At 37.4% G+C, this 19,071-nt stretch overlaps 1 protein-coding gene across 1 annotated transcript in view; it reads right to left on the bottom strand.

Annotated features, from left to right (window-relative positions):
- Window positions 1-19,071, bottom strand: part of SH3BGRL (SH3 domain binding glutamate rich protein like) — an 87,353-nt gene that overhangs the window by 17,643 nt on the left and 50,639 nt on the right. The window contains exon 2 of the mRNA XM_027609474.2: window positions 1,081-1,266. Coding sequence (XP_027465275.1) covers window positions 1,081-1,266 — 186 coding nt within the window. The remainder of the gene's footprint in view (window positions 1-1,080; window positions 1,267-19,071) is intronic.

Consider the following 19,071-nt stretch of genomic DNA (forward strand, 5'->3'; position numbering starts at 1 on the left):
GTTCATCATCATTAGCCATCAGGGAAATTCAAATCAAAACCACATTGAGATACCACCTTACACCAGTTAGAATGGCAAAAATGGACAGGGCAAGAAACAACAAATGTTGGAGAGGTTGTGGAGAAAGGGGAACCCTCTTACACTGTTGGTGGGAATGCAAGTTGGTACAGCCACTTTGGGAAACAATGTGGAGGTTCCTCAAATTTTAAAAATAGCGCTACCCTATGACCCAGCAATTGCACTGCTGGGTATTTAACCCAAAGACACAGATGTAGTGAAAACAAGGGCCATATGCACCCCAATGTTCATAGCAGCAATGTCTGCAATAGCCAAACTGTGGAAAGAGCCGAGATGCCCTTCAATAGACAAATGGATAAAGAAGATGTGGTCCATATATACAAGGGAATATTAGTCAGCCATCAGAAAGGATGAATACCCAACTTTTGCATCAATATGGATGGGACTGGAGGAGATTATGCTAAGTGAAATAAGTCAAGTAGAGACAGTCAATTATATGGTTTCACTTATTTGTGGAACATAATGAATAGCATGGAGGACATTAGGAGAAGGAAGGGAAAAATGAGGGGGGGAATTGGAGGGAGAGATGAACCATGAGAGACTATGGACTCTGAGAAACAAACAGGGTTTTAGAGGGGAGAGGGAAGGGGGGATTGGTTAGGCCAGTGATGGGTATTAAGGAGGGCATGTATTGCATGGAGCACTGGGTGTTATACGAAAACAATGCATCGTGGATCACCACATCAAAAACTAATGATGTATTGTATGGTGACTAACATAACATAATAAAATTAAAAAAAAATAAAAGTAAAATAAAATCATAAAAAAAAGAAATGGAAAGGTAGCTATCTGTTCAAGGTCTGTATTTATGCATTTACAGGAAATTTGGGGGGGGAATGACTCATCCATTTGCTTTCTAGTAGAAATAACCTAGCTGCCTAGGATGGATGAAGAGATGAATAGGAGAAATGGCTGTATGCAAATTTGGGGGTGGGGTGAAAGGGATAGGATGGATTTGAGGTGATCCATTTGATAAAACAAGAGTTTAAAATGGTTTCTTACCCCACGATACTGGCTTTCATTGAAAATCTGAGGTGGCAGCGGGTATCCTGTGGCTGGTCGATTGTTTTCAGGTACATTTTCTCTCATCCACTTCCGATTCTCTTCATTGGCTGCAATGTCTTTTTCTTCAAATCCTATTTTGTTAGCTTCTAAAAACCCAAGCACGTCTTGCTGTTTCTTCTTAATCTAGAACCCAAAGGACAAAGAAACTATGTTGTTGAACAAACAGATTTTGTTGTTTTTATTTTTCAAATGAAACTAAAGTCAGTGTTTGTGAACTCGAAGAAATGAATTCAGACAGGGATCAAGAGTTGTGGTTTCACAGAAGATATGTAGTTTTTCCACTTTATTATTTTGCTGTTAATGATGTCTCATAAGTAGATTGAATAGCTTTCAGTCTACAGATCCTTTTATCAACCTGACTACTTTTTTCTTTTTCCTTGGAAACTCCATATCTAATGATACAGAAGTAAGGCTAGTTAATGCATATCAATAACCTAAAAGACAGTTAAATCAAAACTGAGTAGTGGGAAGCTGTGCTTTCTGATTATCTATATGCCTCTCTTAGTTTCACACCTTATAGAAAATCTTTCCAAATGATTCAAGTCTGTAAGGTGTTTTTATTTATTTTTTTGCCTTAAATCTTAGCCTTCATTTTTTTTATTTTTATATTTTTTAAAATTTTATTTTATTATGTTATGTTAATCACCATACATTCCATCGTTAGTTTTTGATGTAGTGTTCCATGATTCATTGTTTGCGTATAACACCCAGTGCCCCATGCAGTACGTGACCTCTTTAATACCCATCACCAGGCTAACACATTCCCCCACCCCCCTCCCCTCTAGAACCTTCAGTTTGTTTCTCAGTGTCCATAGTCTCTCAGAGTCCATAGTCTCATACTCCAATCGTCTCCCCCTCTGATTTCCCCTTCCTTCATTTTTCCCTTCCTGCTATCTTATTTTTTTTAACACATGATGTATTATTGTTTCAGAGGTACAGGTCTGTGATTCAATTTAAAAACTTCATAATTATTATAGCTTCTAAGTGCTTTTAGATCTACCTCATAGCAGAATAATTCTTTAAAAACATACCTATCATTTCTCCCAGTCCTTTTCTTATTTAACTTTTTATTTTACTCCCAGTGTATTTAACATATAGTGCTATATTAGTTTCAGATGTAAAATATAGTGATTCAACAATTCCTTATAGCACCCAGTGCTCATCACAAGTTCACTCTTTAATCCCCATCACCTGTTTCACCCATCCCCCCACCCACCTCCCATATGGTAACCATCAGTTCTCTCTCTATAGTCAAGAGTCTTTCTTAGTTTGTCTCTCTCTTCCTTTTTCATTTGCTCAATTGTTTTGTTTATTAAATTCCACATGATTGAAATCATATGGTATTTGTCTTTCTCTGACATATTTTTGCTTAACATAATACTTTCTAGCTTCATCCATGTCCTTGCAAATGGCAAGGATTTTGTTCTTTTTTATAGCTGAATAATGTTCAATTTTGTATATATATATATATCATATCTTATTTATCCTTTTATCTATCAATGCACACTTGGGCTGCTTCCATAATTTGGTTATTGTATGTAATGCTGTAATAAACATGGGGGGTGCATGTATCCCTTTGAATTAGTGTTTTTGTATTTTTAGAGTAAATACTCAGTAGTGCAATTACTGGATCATAAGGTAGTTCTATTTAAAAATTTTTGAGGAAACTCTATACTGTTTTCTGCAGTGGGTGCACGAATTTGCATTTCCACCAATATTATAAGAAGGTTTCCTTTTCTTCACATCCTTACCAACACTCGTTCCTTGTGTTTTTCATTTTAGACAATCTGATAGGTGTGAGGTGATTTCTCAATGTGGTTTTAAATTGCATTTCTCAGGGTTTCTGGGTGACTCAGTCAGTTAAAACTCTGTCTTTAGCTTGGGTCATGATCTTGGGGTCCTGGGATCAAGCCCCTCATCTGGCTCCCTGCTCAGCAGGGAGTCTGCTTCTCCTTCTGCTTCTACCCCTCCCCCTACTTATGCACTCTTCTCTCTTTCTTTGTCACTCTCTCTCTCAAATAAATAAATAATTAAAAAAAATAAAATAAATTGCATTTTTCTGATGATGAGTAATGTGGAGCATTTTCTCGTGGGTCTGTTGGCCATCTATATTTCTTTTATTTCAAATTTTAATTTAATTCTAGTTAGCTAACGTATAGTGTAATATTGGTTTCAGGAGTAGGATTTAGTGATTCAACACTTACATATAACACCCAGTGCTTATTATGACAAGTGCCATCCTTAATACCCATCACCTATTTAGCTCATGCCCCACCCACCTCCCTTCATCAACCCTTAGTTTGTTCTCTATCATTTAGAGTCTCTTATGGTTTGCTTCCTTCTCTCTCTTTTTTTCCCCCTTCACATATATCCGTTTTGTTTCCTAAGCTTCACATATCATTGAAATTATAATTGTCTTTCTCTGACTGACTTAGTTTGCTTAGCATGGTACAATCTAGATCCATCCACATCATTGCAAATGGCATGATCTCATTCCTTTTTATGGCTGAGTAAGATGCCATATATATATATATATATATATATATATATATATATATATATATACACACACACACACACACACACACATATACATATATATCACGTCTTCCTTATCCATTCATCAGTTGATGGACATGAGGGCTTTTTCCATATTTCAGCTAATATTGATAATGCTGCTATAAACATCAGGGTGCATGTACCCCTTCAAATCTGTATTTTTGTATCCTTTAGGTAAACACCTAGTAGTGCAATTGCTGAATCATAGGTTACTTCTATTTTTAACTTTTTGAGGAACCTCTGTAATATTTACAGAATAACTGCACCAGTTTGCATTCTACCAACAGTGAAAGAGTGTTCCCCTTTCTCTGCATCCTCACCAACAGCTGTTGTTTCCTGTGTTTATTTTAGCCATTCTGACAGAAGCGATGTGATATCTCAGCATAGTTTTGATTTGTATTTCCATGATGATGATTGATGTTGAGCATCATTTCATGTTTCTGTTAGCCATCTGGATGTTTTCATTGGAAAAATGACTATTCATGTCTTCTGCCCATTTTTAAAATAGATTACTTGTTTTTGGGTGTTGAGTTTGGTAAGTTCTTTATAGATTTTGGATACTAACCCCTTATCAGAACTGTCACTTGCAAATATCTTCTCCCATTTGGTAAGCTGCCTTTTAGTTTTGATTGTTTCCTTCCCCGTGTAGAAGCTTTCTATCTTGATGAAGTCCCAAGTGTTCATTTTTGCTTTTGTTTCCCTTGCCTCCAGTGACATGTGTAGTAAGAAGTTGCTATGGCCAATGTCAAAGAGGATACTGCTTGTGTTCTCCTTTGGGATTTTGATGGTTTCCCATCTTTCATTTAGGTCTATCATTCTTTTTTTTTTTCTTTCAAGATTCTGTTTAAATTCAAGTTAGTTTAGGGGCACCTGGGTGGTGCAGTTGGTTAAGATATGACTCTTGGTTTTGGCTCAGGTCATGATCTCACGTTCATGAGATCAAGCCCTGCATCAGGCTCTGCACTCAGCACAAAGTCTGCTTAAGACTCTCCCTCTCCCTTTGTCCTTCCCCACTGTGCACTCTCTATCTCTCTCTCTGTAAAATAAATAAATCTTCAAATAAATGAATACAAGTTAGTTCACATATAGTGTAGTATTAGTTTGAGGGGTAGAATTTAATGATTGATTAGTTGCATATAACACCAAGTGCTCATTACATCAAGCACCCTCCTTAATGCCCATTATCCAATTACCCCATCCCCCCACCAACCTCCCCTCCAGCAACCCTCGTTTGTTCCCTATATTTAAGAGTCTCTTATGTTTTGCTCCCCTCTGTCTTTATCTTCTTTTCTTTTCCTTCCTTTCCCCTGTATTTATCTGTTTTGTTTCTTAAATTCCACATATGGGTGAAATCATATGGTACTTGTCTCTCTGACTGATTTATTTCACTTAGCATAATATGCTTTAGTTCCATCCATGTCACTGCAAATGGCAAGATTTCATTCTTTCTGATGGCTGAGTAATATTCCATTGTGTGTGTGTATGTGTGTGTGTGTGTGTGTGTGTGTGTGTGTGTGTGTATCAGTTATTTATGCATTCATCAGTTGATGGACATCTGGGCATTTTCCATGTTTTGACTATTGCAGATAGTGCTGCTATAAACATTGGGCTGCATGTGCCCCTTTGAATCACTATTTTTGTATCCTTTGGATAAATACCTAGTAGTTCAATTGCTGGGTCATAGGGTAGTTCTATTTTTTAACTTTTTAAGGAACATCCATACTGTTTACCAGAGTGGCTACAGCCAGTTTGCCTTCTCACCAACAGTATAAGAGGGTTCCTTTCTCCACATACTTGCCAACATCTGTTGTTTCCTGAGTTGTTAATTTTAGTCATTCTGACCAGTATGAGGTGGTATCTCATTGTTATTTTGATTTGTATTTCTCTGATGATGAGTGATATTGAGCATTTTTTTGTCTGTCTGTTAGCCATGTGTATTTCTTCTTTGGAGAAACGTCTGTTCATATCTTCAGTCCATTTCTTAACTGATTTTTTTTTTTAATTTTTGGGGTATTGAGTTTGTTAAGTTCTTTATGGATACTAGCCCTTCATCTGATATGTTATTTGCAAATATTTTCTCCCATTCCGTGTGTTGCCTTTTAGTTATCATGATTGTTTCCTTTCCTGAAAAGCAGAAGTTTTCCATTTTGAATTTATTTTTGTGTATGGTGTAACAAAATAGTACAGTTTCATTCTTCTGCATGTTGCTGTCCAATTTTCTCAACACCATTTGTTGAAGAGACTGTCTTCATTCCTTTGGATATTCTTTTCTGCTCTGTTGAAGATTAGTTGACCATATAGTTGTGGATCCATTTCTGGGTTTTCTACACTGTTCCATTGGTCTATGTGTCTGGTTTTGTGCCAGTACCATAATGATGACTACAGCTTTATAATATAGCTTAAAGTCCAGAATAATGACTCTTCCAGCTTTGCTTTTCTTCTCCAGGATTGCTTTGACTATTTGGTGTCTTTTGTGGTTCCGTACAAATATTAAGATTGTTTGTTCTAGCTCTGTGAAAAATGTTGGTATTTTGATAGGGATAGCATTAAATGTGTAGATTGCTTTGGGTAAAGTAAACATTTTAACAATATTCTCCCAATCCAAGAGCTTGGAATATTTTTCCATTTATTTGTGTCTTTCTCAATTTCTTTTATAAATGTACTATAGTTTTAATATTACACATCTTTTACCTCTTTGGTTAGGCTTATTCTTAGGTATCTTATTATTTTTGACCCAAATTTAAATGGGATCAATTTCTTTTTCTGCTGCTTTGTTGTTGGTATTTGGAAATGCAACAGATTTCTGTACATTGATTTTTTTATGCTGTGTGCTCGCTTCGGCAGCACATATACTAAAATTGGAATGATTTTTTTATGCTGCAACTTTACTGAATTCCTGTATCTTTTCTAGAAAGTTTTTGGTAGAGTCGTCTGTGTTTTCTACAGAGAGTATCAGGTCTTCTGTAAAAAGTGAAAGTTTGACTTCATTCTTGCTGATTTGGATGCCGTTTTCTTTTTATTGTCTGATTGCTGAAGCTAAGACTTCCAGTACTATGTTAAATAGTATTGGTGAGAATGGACATCCCTATATTGTTTCTGACCAGAGGAAAACCTCTCAGTTTTCCCCCATTGAGGATGATATTAGCTGTGGGTCTTTTGTATATGGCCTTTATGATGTTGAGGAATGTTCCATCTGTAACTACTTTTTTGAGGGTTTTTATCAAGAATGGATGTTGTATGTTGCCAAGTGTTTTTTCTGCATCTATTGAGATGATCATATGGTTCTTATCCTTTCTTTTATTAATGTGGTGTATCATATTGATTAATTTGTAAATACTGAACCATCCTTGCAGCCCAGTAATAAATCTGACTTGATTATGGTGAATAATTCTTTTCATGTACTATTAGATTCCATCTGCTCATATAAGAACTTTTTGCATCCATGTTCATCAGGGGTATTGGTCTATAATTCTCCTTTTTAGTGGGGTCTTTGGTTTTGGAACCAAGGTAATGCTGGCTTTGTAGAATGAGTTTGGAAGTTTTCTATTTTTTGGAATAGCTTGAGAAGAATAGGTATTAATTCTTTTTTTAAATGTCTGGTAGAGTTCCCCTGGGAAGCCATCTGACCCTGGACTTTTGTTTGCTGGGAGATTTTTGATTACTGATTCAATTTCTTTGCTGGTTATGGCTCTCTTCCAATTTTCTATTTCTTCCTGTTTCAGTTTTGGTAGTTTGTAGGTTTGTAGGAATTTGTCCATTTCTTCCAGGTTGCCCAGTTTATTGGCATATAATTTTTCATAATATTCTCTTATAATTATTTGTGTTTCTGTGGCTTTTGTTGAGATCTCTCCTCTTTCATTCATGATATTATTTATTTGGGTCCTTTCTATTTTCTTTTTGGTAAGTTTGGCTAGGGGTTTACCAATTTTGTTAATTCTTTCAAAAAACCAGCTCTTGGTTCATTTGTTCAGTTCTACTTTTTTTTTTATCATGTTATTTTAATCACCATACATTACACCATTGGTTTTTGATGTAGTGCTCCATGATTCATTGTTTGCATATAATACCCAGTGCTCCATTCTGTAAGTGTGGGGAGGGGGGTGGGCGGATGGGTTAGCCTTGTGATGGGTGTTCTATTCTTTTTTGTTTGTTTGTTTCTAAATTGTTTATTTCTGTTCTAATCTTTATTTCCCTTCTTCTGTTGGCTTTAGGCTTTATTTACTGTTCCTTTTCTAGATCCTTTAGGTGTAAGGTTAGGTTGTGTATTTGAGACTCGTTTGCTTCTTGAGGTAGGCCTGTAATGTAATATACTTCTCTCTTGTACCACCTTTGCTGTATCCCAAAGGTTTTGGACTGTCATATTTTCATTTTCATTTGCTTTCAAGTTTTTTTTTTTTAATTTCTTCTTTAAGCTCCTGGTTAACCCATTCATTCTTTAGTAGGATGTTCTTTAATCTCAATGTATTTGTGTTCTTTCCATTTTTTTTTTTTTGTGGTTGACTTCAAGTTTCATCGTGTTGTTGTCTGAAAATATGAATGGTATGACCTCACTCTTTTTGTACTGGTTGAGAGCTGATTTCTGACCCACTATGTGATCTATTCTGGAGAATGTTCCATGTGCATTTGAAAAGAATGTGTAACCTCCTGCTTTAGGATGAAATGTTTTGAATATATTTATTATGTTCATCTGGTCTAAAATCAGAGAGGGAGACAAACCATAAGAGACTCTTAACTAAAGGAAACAAACTGAGGTTTGCTGGAGGGGAGGTGGGTGGGAGGATGTGGTAACTGGGTGATGGGCATTAAGGAGGGCACTTGATATAATGAGCACTGGGTGTTATATGCAACTGATAAATCACTAAACTTTACCTCTGAAAGTAATAATACACTATATGTTAATTGAATTTAAATTAAAAAATAAAGTAACATAAAAATAAATAAAAAGGAAAAAAGTTCATCTGGTCTAGTTTCTCATTCAAATCCATTGTTTCCTTTATGAATTTTTGCTTAGATGATCTATTGATGTAAGTGGATGTTAAAGTCCCCCTACTATTACTGCATTATTATCAATGAGTTTTTTATGTTTATTATTTATTGATTTATATATTTGGGTGCCCCCAAGTTTGGGGCATAAATATTTACAGTTGTTAGATCATCTAGTTGGATAGTCCCCATTATTATGATAAAGTGCCCTTCTTCATCTCTTGTTACAGGCTTTGCTTTAAAAACTAGTTTGTCTAAATATAGGTACTCCAGTTTTCTTTTGGCATCCATTAGCATGACTGATCATTCTTCATCCCCTCACTTTCAATTCGCAGGCATCTTTAGGTCTAAAATGAATTTCTTGTAAGCAGCATATAGATGGGTCTTTTTTTAAATCCATTCTTAAACCCCATGTCTTTTGATTGGAGCATTTAGTCCACTTATATTCAGAGTGATTATTGATATATATGAATTTAATGCCATTGTGTTACCTGTAAAGTTGGTGTTTTGGTGATGTTCTCTGTTCTTTTCTAGTCTTTGTTGACTATGGTCTTTTCTCACCTTTCATAGAGTCTCCTTCAATATTTCTTGCAGGGTTGGTTTAGTGGTCATGAACTCCTTTAATTTTTGTTTGTCTGGAAAACTCTTTATATCTCCTATTCTGAAGGACAGGCTTGTTGGATAAAGTATTCTTGGCTGCATGTTTTTCCTGTTCAGCACATTGAATGTATCATGTCATTCTCTTCTGGCCTGCCAAATTTCTGGGGACAGATATGTTGTTAACTTTGTCTTCCCTTGTAGGTTAAGGACTTTCTTTTCCTTGATGTTTTCAGGATTCTTTCTTTGTGTATTTCGTGATTTTGACTATGATATTTCTTGGTGATGGCCATTTTTTATTGAATTTGATGGGAGTTCTCTGTCGTTCTTGGATTTGAGGTCTGTGTCCTTCAACTTTTCAGCTATAATTTGCTCAAATAAACCTTCTGTTCCTTTTTTTTTTTTTTTTTTTGGTCTTCTGGGACTCCTGTAATATGAATGTCTTTATTACACTTTAAAGAGTCATTGAATTCCTTTAGTCTACACTCATGATCCAATATCTTTCTTTCCTTCTTGTTTTTAGCTTCATTATTTTCCATAATTTTTATCTTCTCTATCACTGATTTGTTGCTCTGTTTCATCCATTCTCATTGCCATTACATCCATTCAGTTTTGCATCTCAGTTATAGCAGTTTTTTTTTTTCTTCAGCCTAACTAGTTCTTAGTTCTTTAATCTCTGTAGAAAGGGATTTTCTAGTGTCTTTTATGCTTTCTCAAGCCCAGCTAATTTCCTTATGATTATTGTTTTAAAATCTAGTTCAGACTTCTTATATCTGTATTGATTAAATCCCAGCTGTGACATTTTCCTGTTCTTTCTTTGGGGAGAACTTTTCATCTTGTCATTTTGTCTGGATCACTGTATTTTTGTATGTGATTGTTGGAAAGCTTGAGGTATTCCTGCTTTTGAGAGTAATGGTTATATTAAGAAGAGATTAAAAAAAAAAAAGGAAGCTAGATCCTATTTCCCCTAGAGCTGAAGCTTTGCAGCCCTCTATGATCAGTAGACTTGTGTGTGAGGGGTTTGTGAAGGTCTTCTGGGGGAGGGGTCTGCTGTGCTGATTCTCAGGTGGACTCACCTTAGTGGAGATGCACCTGCAGGACACATGGGGGCGGGGCTTAGTGTAAGCAACTGCAGCCTTTACTGGGTGACGCTGTTTTGCTCACTGAGGTGGGTCAGTGATGATGGTGGGGGTGGGAATATGGTATTGCCCCACTCTCTCTCCCTGAAGTGGGAAAGTAGTGTTCATCACTCTTCAGGAAGCCCTCACAGAAGAACAAAGAATCACCCCATTTGTGTCCCTGGCTTCCATCAGATTCCTACCTTTACCCCTCCTTCCTCCAATCTATCTGCTTGCCAGGCCACGTGGTACTCCTTTGTTTCATCTCAGGCACACAGCTGGGCTTTAAAATTCCAAATTTTAGAGAACTCTTGGGTGCTGACTGGCACTGATCCTCTGGGGGAGGGCATTGCAGCACTGTGTCTGGTGTTGGTTAGTCCTGGAAATTGGTCACACAATCATGCAGTGGTTTGGAGTTTATGGTAAAGCACAGCCAGAACCCAGCACCAAGATTTGCTGACTTCAGCTGGTGTCTCTGTTCCTTTGTCAGTGAATAAGGCAGCATGTTGTTGTCTGCTGGGTCTTTTGCCCCTGGAGAGGCTGTGCCACTTCTCCCAAATGCACTCCAAGCAGGGGAACTGTTTCTCCCAGTGCAGCTCAGCAGATCATCAGATCACGTTGCCCACTCCTGGGTCTCTGCCCTCCTTCCCCACTGGAGCACTAACAAGCCTGCTAGGCACCACCCTGGCAATGGCACCGACCTCTAAAATTTCAGACTTTGCACTCTGTTACTTATAAAAACTTGCAATGGTCAGCCCCTCTTATTTCCCAGTCAATGGTTTTGGGGAAGAGTTCTTCCTGTGCAATCCCCTGAACATGCTTTCAAACTCTCTCTCTCTCTCTTTTTCCTCTCTCTTCTCTCTGATCAAGGATCCCTCACCTTTGCAGCACCTGTAGTTCATTTCTGTCCCAAATCAACTCCCCATAGCTCCTAACTCCCATGATGTGGCTGCTTTTCTACCTCCAGCTTTGCAGTTTTGCTCTCTCAGTCCCCAGATCGCTTATTGTGTGTTCAAAAATAATTTGATATTCATCTAGCTGTGTTCAAGGGACAACGCAAGCTCAGGGTCCCCCTACTCCTCCACCATCCTCCATCTATATATGTCTTCTTCGGAGAAATGTCTGTTCATGTCTTCTGCCCATGTTTTAGTTGGATTATTTGTTTTTAGGGGATATTGAGTTGCATTAGTCTTTTATATAATTTAGATACTAACCCTTTATCAGATATGTCATTTGTAAATATCTGTTCCCATTCAGTAGGATGTCTTTTGGTTTTCTTGATTGTTTCCTTCACTGTGTAGAAGCTTTTATTTTGATGTAGTCCCAATAGTCTATTTTTGCCTTTGTTTCCCTTGACTCAGAACATATATCCAGAAAAATGTTATTATGTCTGAGGTCAGAGACAGTAGTCTGTGCTTTCTTTTAGGATTTTTATGCTTTCAGGTCTCACATTTAGGTCTTTAATCCATTTTGAATTTATTATTGTGTATGGTGTGGTGCATTTCGATTGTGTAGAAAGTGGTCCAGTTTCACTATTTTGCATGTAGCTGATCAGTTTTCACAATACCATTTGTTGAGGAGACTCTCTTTATCCCATGGGATACTCTTTCCTACTTTGTCAAAGATTAATTGCCCATATAACTGTGGGTTCATTTCTGGGTTTTCTATTCTGTTCTATGGATCTACATGTCTATTTTTGTGGTAGTACCATACTGTTATGGTCACTACACTTTTGTTAACATAACTTGAAACCCAGAATTGTGATGCCTCCAGCTTTGCATTTCTTTTTCAAGATTGCATCGGCTATTCAGGATCTTTTGGGTTCCATACAAGTTTTGGATTGTTTCTTTCTAGCTCTGTGAAACATGCTGTTGGCATTTTGATAGGGATTGCATTAAATGTGTAGGTTGCTTTGGGTAGTATAGACATTTTCACAATATTTGCTCTTCTAATCCATGAGCATGGACTGTCTTTCCATTTTCTTGTGTTTTCTTTAATTTTTCACTAAAGTTTTATAGTTTTCAGAACACAAATTTTTTCACCTCTTTGGTTAAGTTTATTCCTAGGTATTTTATTGTTTCTGGTGCAATTGTAATTGGGATTGATTCCTTAATTTCACTTTCTGCTTTTCATTATTAGTGTCTAGAAATGCAACAGATTTCTGTGTGTTGATTTTGTACCCTGTGACTATTGAATTGATTTAGGAGTTCTAATAATCATTTTGGTGGATTCTTTAGGGTTTTCTATATATAGTATGTCATCTGAAAATAGTGAAAGTTTTATATCTTCCTTGCCGATTTGGATTCCTTTTATTTCTTTTTGTTATGTGATTGTTGTGGCTTGGACTTCCAGTACTATGTTGAATAAAAGTGGTGAGAGTGGACATTCTTGTCCTGTTCCTGACCTTAGAGGAAAAGTTTTCAGTTTTTCACCATTGAGTATGATGTTCACCATGGGGTTTTCATATATGGACTTTAGTATGTTAAGGTATGTTCCCTCTAAACCTAGTGTGTTGAGGGCTTTTATCATGAATGCATGTTGTTCTTTGACAAATGCTTTTTCTGTATCTATTAAATGGTCATAGGGTTTTCATATTTTCTCTTATTGATGTAATGTATCACATTGATTGATTTATGAATATTGAACCACCATTGCATCCTTGGAAAAAACACCCAATTGATTGTGGTGAGGAGATGCTTAACTGACCAAGCCATTCAGGTGCCCTGGTTTTAGGTTTTGTTTTTTTTCTTCTTTTTCTAGCTCCTTTAAGGGTAAGGTTAAGTTGTTTGAGATTTTTCTTGCTTCTTGAGGTAAGCATGTATTGGTATAAACCTTTGCTGCATCCCAATGGTTTAGATTATTGTGTTTATTTTCATTTTCATTTTTCCACATAATTTTTTGTTTCTTCTTTGATTTCCGAGTTGACCCATTTATTATTTAATAGCATTTTACTTAGCCTCCATGTATTTGTGGTCTTTTCAGAATTTTCCTTGTGATCAATTTCTAGTTTCATAGCTTTGTGGTCAGAAAGGGTGCATGGTAGGACTTCAATCTTTTTTAAATCTTTTGAGAACTGACCTATGGCTAATATGTAGTCTATTATTATCTATATTCTAGAGAAGGTTCCATATGCACTTGAATAGAATGTGTATTCTGCTGTTTTAGAATGCAATGTTCTTTTTTTTAAGATTTTATTTTATTTATTTGACAGAAAGAACGTGAGAGAGGGAACACAAGCAGAAGGAGTGGGAGACAGGGAAACAGGCCTCCTGCCGAGCAGGCAGCATGATGTGGGGCTCGATCCCAGGATCCTGGGATCATGACCTGAGTTGAAGGCAGAGGCTTAATGACCGAGCCACCCAGGTGCCCCAGAATGCAATGTTCTGAATATATCTGTTAAATCCATCTGGCCCAGTGTGTCATACAAAGCTACTGTTTCCTTGTTGATTTTCTGTTTGGTTGATTTACCCATTTATGTAAATGGGGCGTTAAAGTCCTCTACTAATTTGTATTACTTTGATTATCTCCTTCCTGTTTGTTATTCACTGTTTTATGTATTTGGGTGCACCCATGTTGGGTGCATACATATTTACAATTGTTATATCTTCTTGTTGGATTGTCCCCTTTATAGTGACTTTTTTCTCTCTTGTTACAGTCTCTGTTTTAAAGTCTATATTTTCCAATATAAGTATTGCTGTCCTGTCTCTCTTTTGACATCCATTTGCATAATAGATGTTTCTCCATCCCCTCACTTTCTTTTTTTAAAGATTTTATTTATTTATTTCAGAGAGAGAGAGAGAGAGACAGAGATAGACAGAACACAAGCATGGAGGAGAAGGAGAAGCCAGCTTCCTCCTGAGCAGGGAGCCTGATTAGGGGCTCGATCCCAGGACTCTGGGATCATGACCTGAGCTGAAGGCAGAAGCTTAACCAACTGAGTCACACAGGCATCCCTCTATCCCCTCAATTCTTTTTAATTTTATTATGTTATGTTAGTCACCATACAATACATCATTAGTATTTGATGTAGTGATCCACGATCCATTGTTTTCGTATAACACCCAGTGCTCCACGCAATATGTGCCCTCCTTAATATCCATCACTGGGCTAAACCAATCCACCCTTCCCCCTCCCCTCTAAAACCCTGTTTGTTTCTCAGAGTCCATAGTCTCTCATGGTTCATCTCTCCCTCCGATTACCGCACCCTTCCTTTATCCATTCCTTCCCCTAATTTCCTCCATGCTATTCTTTATTTTCCATAAATAAGTGAAACCATATGATACTTGGCTTTCTCTGCTTATTTCACCTAGCATAATCTCCTCCAGTCACATCCATGTTGATGTAAAAGTTGGGTATTCATCCTTTCTGATGGCTGAGTCATATTCCATTGTATATATGGACCACATCTTCTTTATCCATTCATCTGGTGAAGGGCATCTCGGCTCTTTCCACAGTTTGGCTATTGCAGACATTGCTGCTATGAACATTGGGGTGCATATGGCCCTTGTTTTCACTACATCTGTGTCTTTGGGGTAAATACCCAGGAGTGCAAATGCTGGGTCATAAGGCAGCTCTATTTTTATTTTTCTGAGGCACCTCCACACTGTTTTCCAAAGTGGCTGTACCAACTTGCATTCCCACCAACAGGGTAAGAAGGTTCCCCTTTCTCCACAACCTCTCCAACATTTGTTGTTTCTTTCCCTGTCCATTTTTGCCATTCTAACTTGTGAAAGGTGGTATCTCAATGTGGTTTTGATTTGAATTTCCCGGATGGTTAATGATGATGAACACTTTTTTCATGTGTATGTTAGCCATTTATATGTCTTCTTCAGAGAAGTGTCTGTTCATGTCTTCTGCCCATTTTGACTTGATTATTTGTTTTTTGGTTGTTGAGTTTAAGACGTTACTTATAGATCTTGGATACCAGCCCTTTATCTGTAGTGTCCTTTGCAAATATCTTCTCCCATTCTGTGAGTTGCCTCTTTGTTTTGTTGACTGTTTCCTTTGCTGTGCAGAAGATTTTTACCTTGATGAGGTCCCAAAAGTTTATTTTTGCTTTTGTTTCACTAGCTTTTGGAGATGTATCTTGAAAGAAGTTGCTGTGGGCGATGTCAAAGAGGTTACTGCCTATGTTCTCCTCTAGGATTTTGATGGATTCCTGTCTCCCATTGAGGTCTTTCATCCTTTTTGAGTTTTTCTTTGTGTATGGTGTTAGAGAATGGTCGAGTTTCATTCTTCTGCATGAGGCTGTCCAATTTTCCCAGCACCATTTATTGAAGAGACCGTCTTTTTTCCATTGCATGTTTTTTTCCTGCTTTGTCGAAGATTATTTGACCGTAGAGTTGAGGGTCCATATCTGGGCTCTCTATTCTGTTCCATTGGTCTATATGTCTGTTTTTGTGCCACCACCATGCCGTCTTGGTGATCACAGCTTTGTAATATAGCTTAAAATCAGGCAACGTGATGTCCCCAGCTTTGTTTTTCTTTTTCAACATTTCTTGGCAATTCAGGGTCTTTTCTGATTCCATACAAATTTTAGGATTGTTTATTCCAGCACTTTGAAAAATGTCATTGGAATTTTGATCCGGATGGCATTGAAGGGATAGATTGCTCTGGGTAGCACAGACATCTTAACAATGTGTTTTCTTTGGATCCATGAGCATGGAATATTTTTCCATCTTTTTGTGTCTTCTTCAATTTCTTTCATGAGTGTTCTGTAGTCCCTAAAGTATATATCTTTTACCTCTTTCATTAGGTTTATTCTGAGGTATCTTATGATTTTTGGTGCTATTGGAAATGGAATCGTTTCTCTAATTTCTCCTTCTACAGTTGCATTGTTAGTGTATAAGAAGGCCACTGATTTCTGTGCATTGATTTTGTATCCTGCCACATTACTGAATTGCTGTATGAGTTCTAGTAATTTGGGGGTGGAGTCTTTTGGGTTTTCCACATAAAGTATCATGTCGTCTGTGAAAAGAGAGTTTGACTTCTTCTTTGCCAATTTGAATACTTTTCATTTCTTTATGTTGCCTGATTGCTGTTGCTAGGACTTCTAGTACAATGTTGAACAATAGTGGTGAGAATGGGCAGCCTTGACATGTTCCCGATCTTAAGGGAAAGGCTCTCAGCTTTTCCCCATTGAGGATGATATTTGCTGTGGGTTTTTCATAGATGGATTTTATGAACTTGAGGGATGTTCCGTCTATCCCTATACTCTGAAGAGTTTTAAACAGGAAAGGATGTTGTATTTTGTCAAATGCTTTTTCTGCATCAATTGAGAGGACCATATGGTTCTTCGCCCTCCTCTTATTAATGTGTTCTATCACATTGATTGATTTGTGAATGTTGAACCACCCTTGCATCCCGGGGATAAATCCCACTTGGTTGTGGTGGATGATCCTTTTAATGTATTGTTGGATCCTATTAGCTAGGATTTTGTTGAGGATTTTGGAATCCATATTCATCGGGGATATCGGTCTGAAATTCTCCTTTTTGATGGGAACTTTCCCTGGTTTGGGGATTAAGGTAATGCTGGCCTCATAGAATGTGTTTGGAAGTTTTCCTCCTGTTTCTATTTTTTGAAAAAGCTTCAGGAGAATAGGTATTATTTCTTCTTTGAATGTTTGGTAGAATTCCCCAGGGAATCCATCAGGCTCTGGACTCTTGTTTTTTTGGCAGGTTTTTGATCACTGCTTCAATCTCGTTCCTGGTTATTGGCCTATTGTGGTCGTCAATTTCTTCCTGTTTCAGTCTTGGCAGCTTATAGGTTTCCAGGAAGGCCTCCATTTCATCCAGATTGCTCAGTTTATTGGCATATAGTTGTTGATAATAATTTCTATTAATTGTTTCTATTTCCTTGGTGTTAGTCATGATCTCTCCCCTTTCATTCATAATTTTATTAATTTAGGTCCTTTCTCTTTTCTTTTGGGTAAGTCTGGCCAGTGGTTTATCAATCTTATTAATTCTTTCAAAGAACCAACTTCTAGTTTCATTGATCTTATCTACTGTGTTTCTGGTTTCTAATTCATTGATCTCTGCTCTAATTTTAATTATTTCTCTTCTAATGCGTGGCTTAGGCATCGTTTCTTGCTTTGCCTCTAATTCTATAAGGTGTAGAGTTAGTTGGTGAATTCGGGATTTTGCTTTTTTTTTTTTTTTTTTTAGTGAGGCTTGGATGGCTATGTATTTCCCTCTTAGGACTGCCTTTGCAGTATCCCATGGGTTTTGGACCGATGTGTTTTCATTCTCGTTGATTTCCATGAATTGTTTAAGTTCTTCTTTGATTTCCTGGTTGACCCAAACATTCTTGGTCCTTAGGTTCCAAGTGTTTGAATTTCTGCCAAATTTTTTCTTGTGATTGAGTTCCAGTTTTAAAGCATTGTGGTCTGAGAATATGCAGGGAATAATCTCAATCTTCTGGTATCAGTTGAGACCTGATTTGTGACCCAGTATGTGGTCTATTCTGGAGAAAGTTCCATGTGCACTCTAGAAGAATATGTATTCTGTTGTTTTAGGGTGGAATGTTCTGTACATATCTAGGAGGTCCATCTGGTCCAGTGTATCATTCAAAGCTCTTGTTTCCTTGTTGATTTTCTGCTTAGATGATCTGTCCATTGCTGAGAATGGATTATTGAGGTCTCCTACAATTAACTTATTGTTATCAATATGACTCTTTATTTTGGTTAACAGTTGGCTTATGTAGATGGCTGCTCCCATGTTGGGGGCATAGATATTTACAACTGTTAGATCTTCTTGTTGGATAGACCCTTTAAGAATGATATAGTGTCCTTCTGTGTCTCTAATTACAGACTTTAGTTTAAAATCTAATTTGTCTGATATAAGAATTGCTACTCCAGCTTTCTGTTGAGGTCCACTGGCATGGAAGGTGGATCTCCATCCCTTCACTTTCAGTCTGGATGTATCTTTAGGCTCAAAATGAGTCTCTTGTAGGCAGCATATGGATGGGTCCTGTCTTTTTATCCAATCTGCAACCCTGTGCCATTTTATGAGAGCATCTAGGCCATTCACGTTGAGAGTGATTATTGAAAGATATGAATTAATTGTCATCATGTTGCCTGGGAAGACGTTTTTATAGATTGTCCCTGTAAATTTCTTCTGTATATCACTCTTGGGGTCTTTCTCCTTTTATTGAACCCCCCCCCTTAATATTTCTTGCAGGGCCGGCTTCGTGGGCACATATTCTTTCAGTTTCTTCCAGTCATGGAAGCTCTGCATCTCTCTATCCATTCTAAATGACAGCCTTGCCGGATAAAGTATTCTTCGCTGCATGTTCTTCTCATTTAGTACACTTAATATGTCTTGCCAGGCCTTTCTGGCTTGCCAGGTCTCTGTGGATAGGTCTGACATTATTCTGATATTCCTCCCTGTGTACGGAAGGAGTCTCTTCCCCCTAACTGCCTTTAAGATGGTTTCCTTGGTTCTAAGATTTGCAAGTTTTCCTATTACATGCTGGGGTGTTGGCCTATTTTCCTTAATCTTGGGAGGGGTCCTCTCTGCCTCTAGGATGTGAATGTTTGTTTCATTCCCCAGATTAGGGAGTTCTCTGTTACGATTTGCTCAAATACATCTTCTAGTCCTCTCTCTCTCTCCACTCCCTCCAGGATTCCAATTATTCTGACATTGGATCATGTCATGGTGTCACTTATTTTCC

The sequence above is a fragment of the Zalophus californianus genome, chromosome X, assembly GCF_009762305.2.
Source record: "Zalophus californianus isolate mZalCal1 chromosome X, mZalCal1.pri.v2, whole genome shotgun sequence".
In the NCBI taxonomy this organism is placed as follows: Eukaryota; Metazoa; Chordata; class Mammalia; order Carnivora; family Otariidae; genus Zalophus; species Zalophus californianus.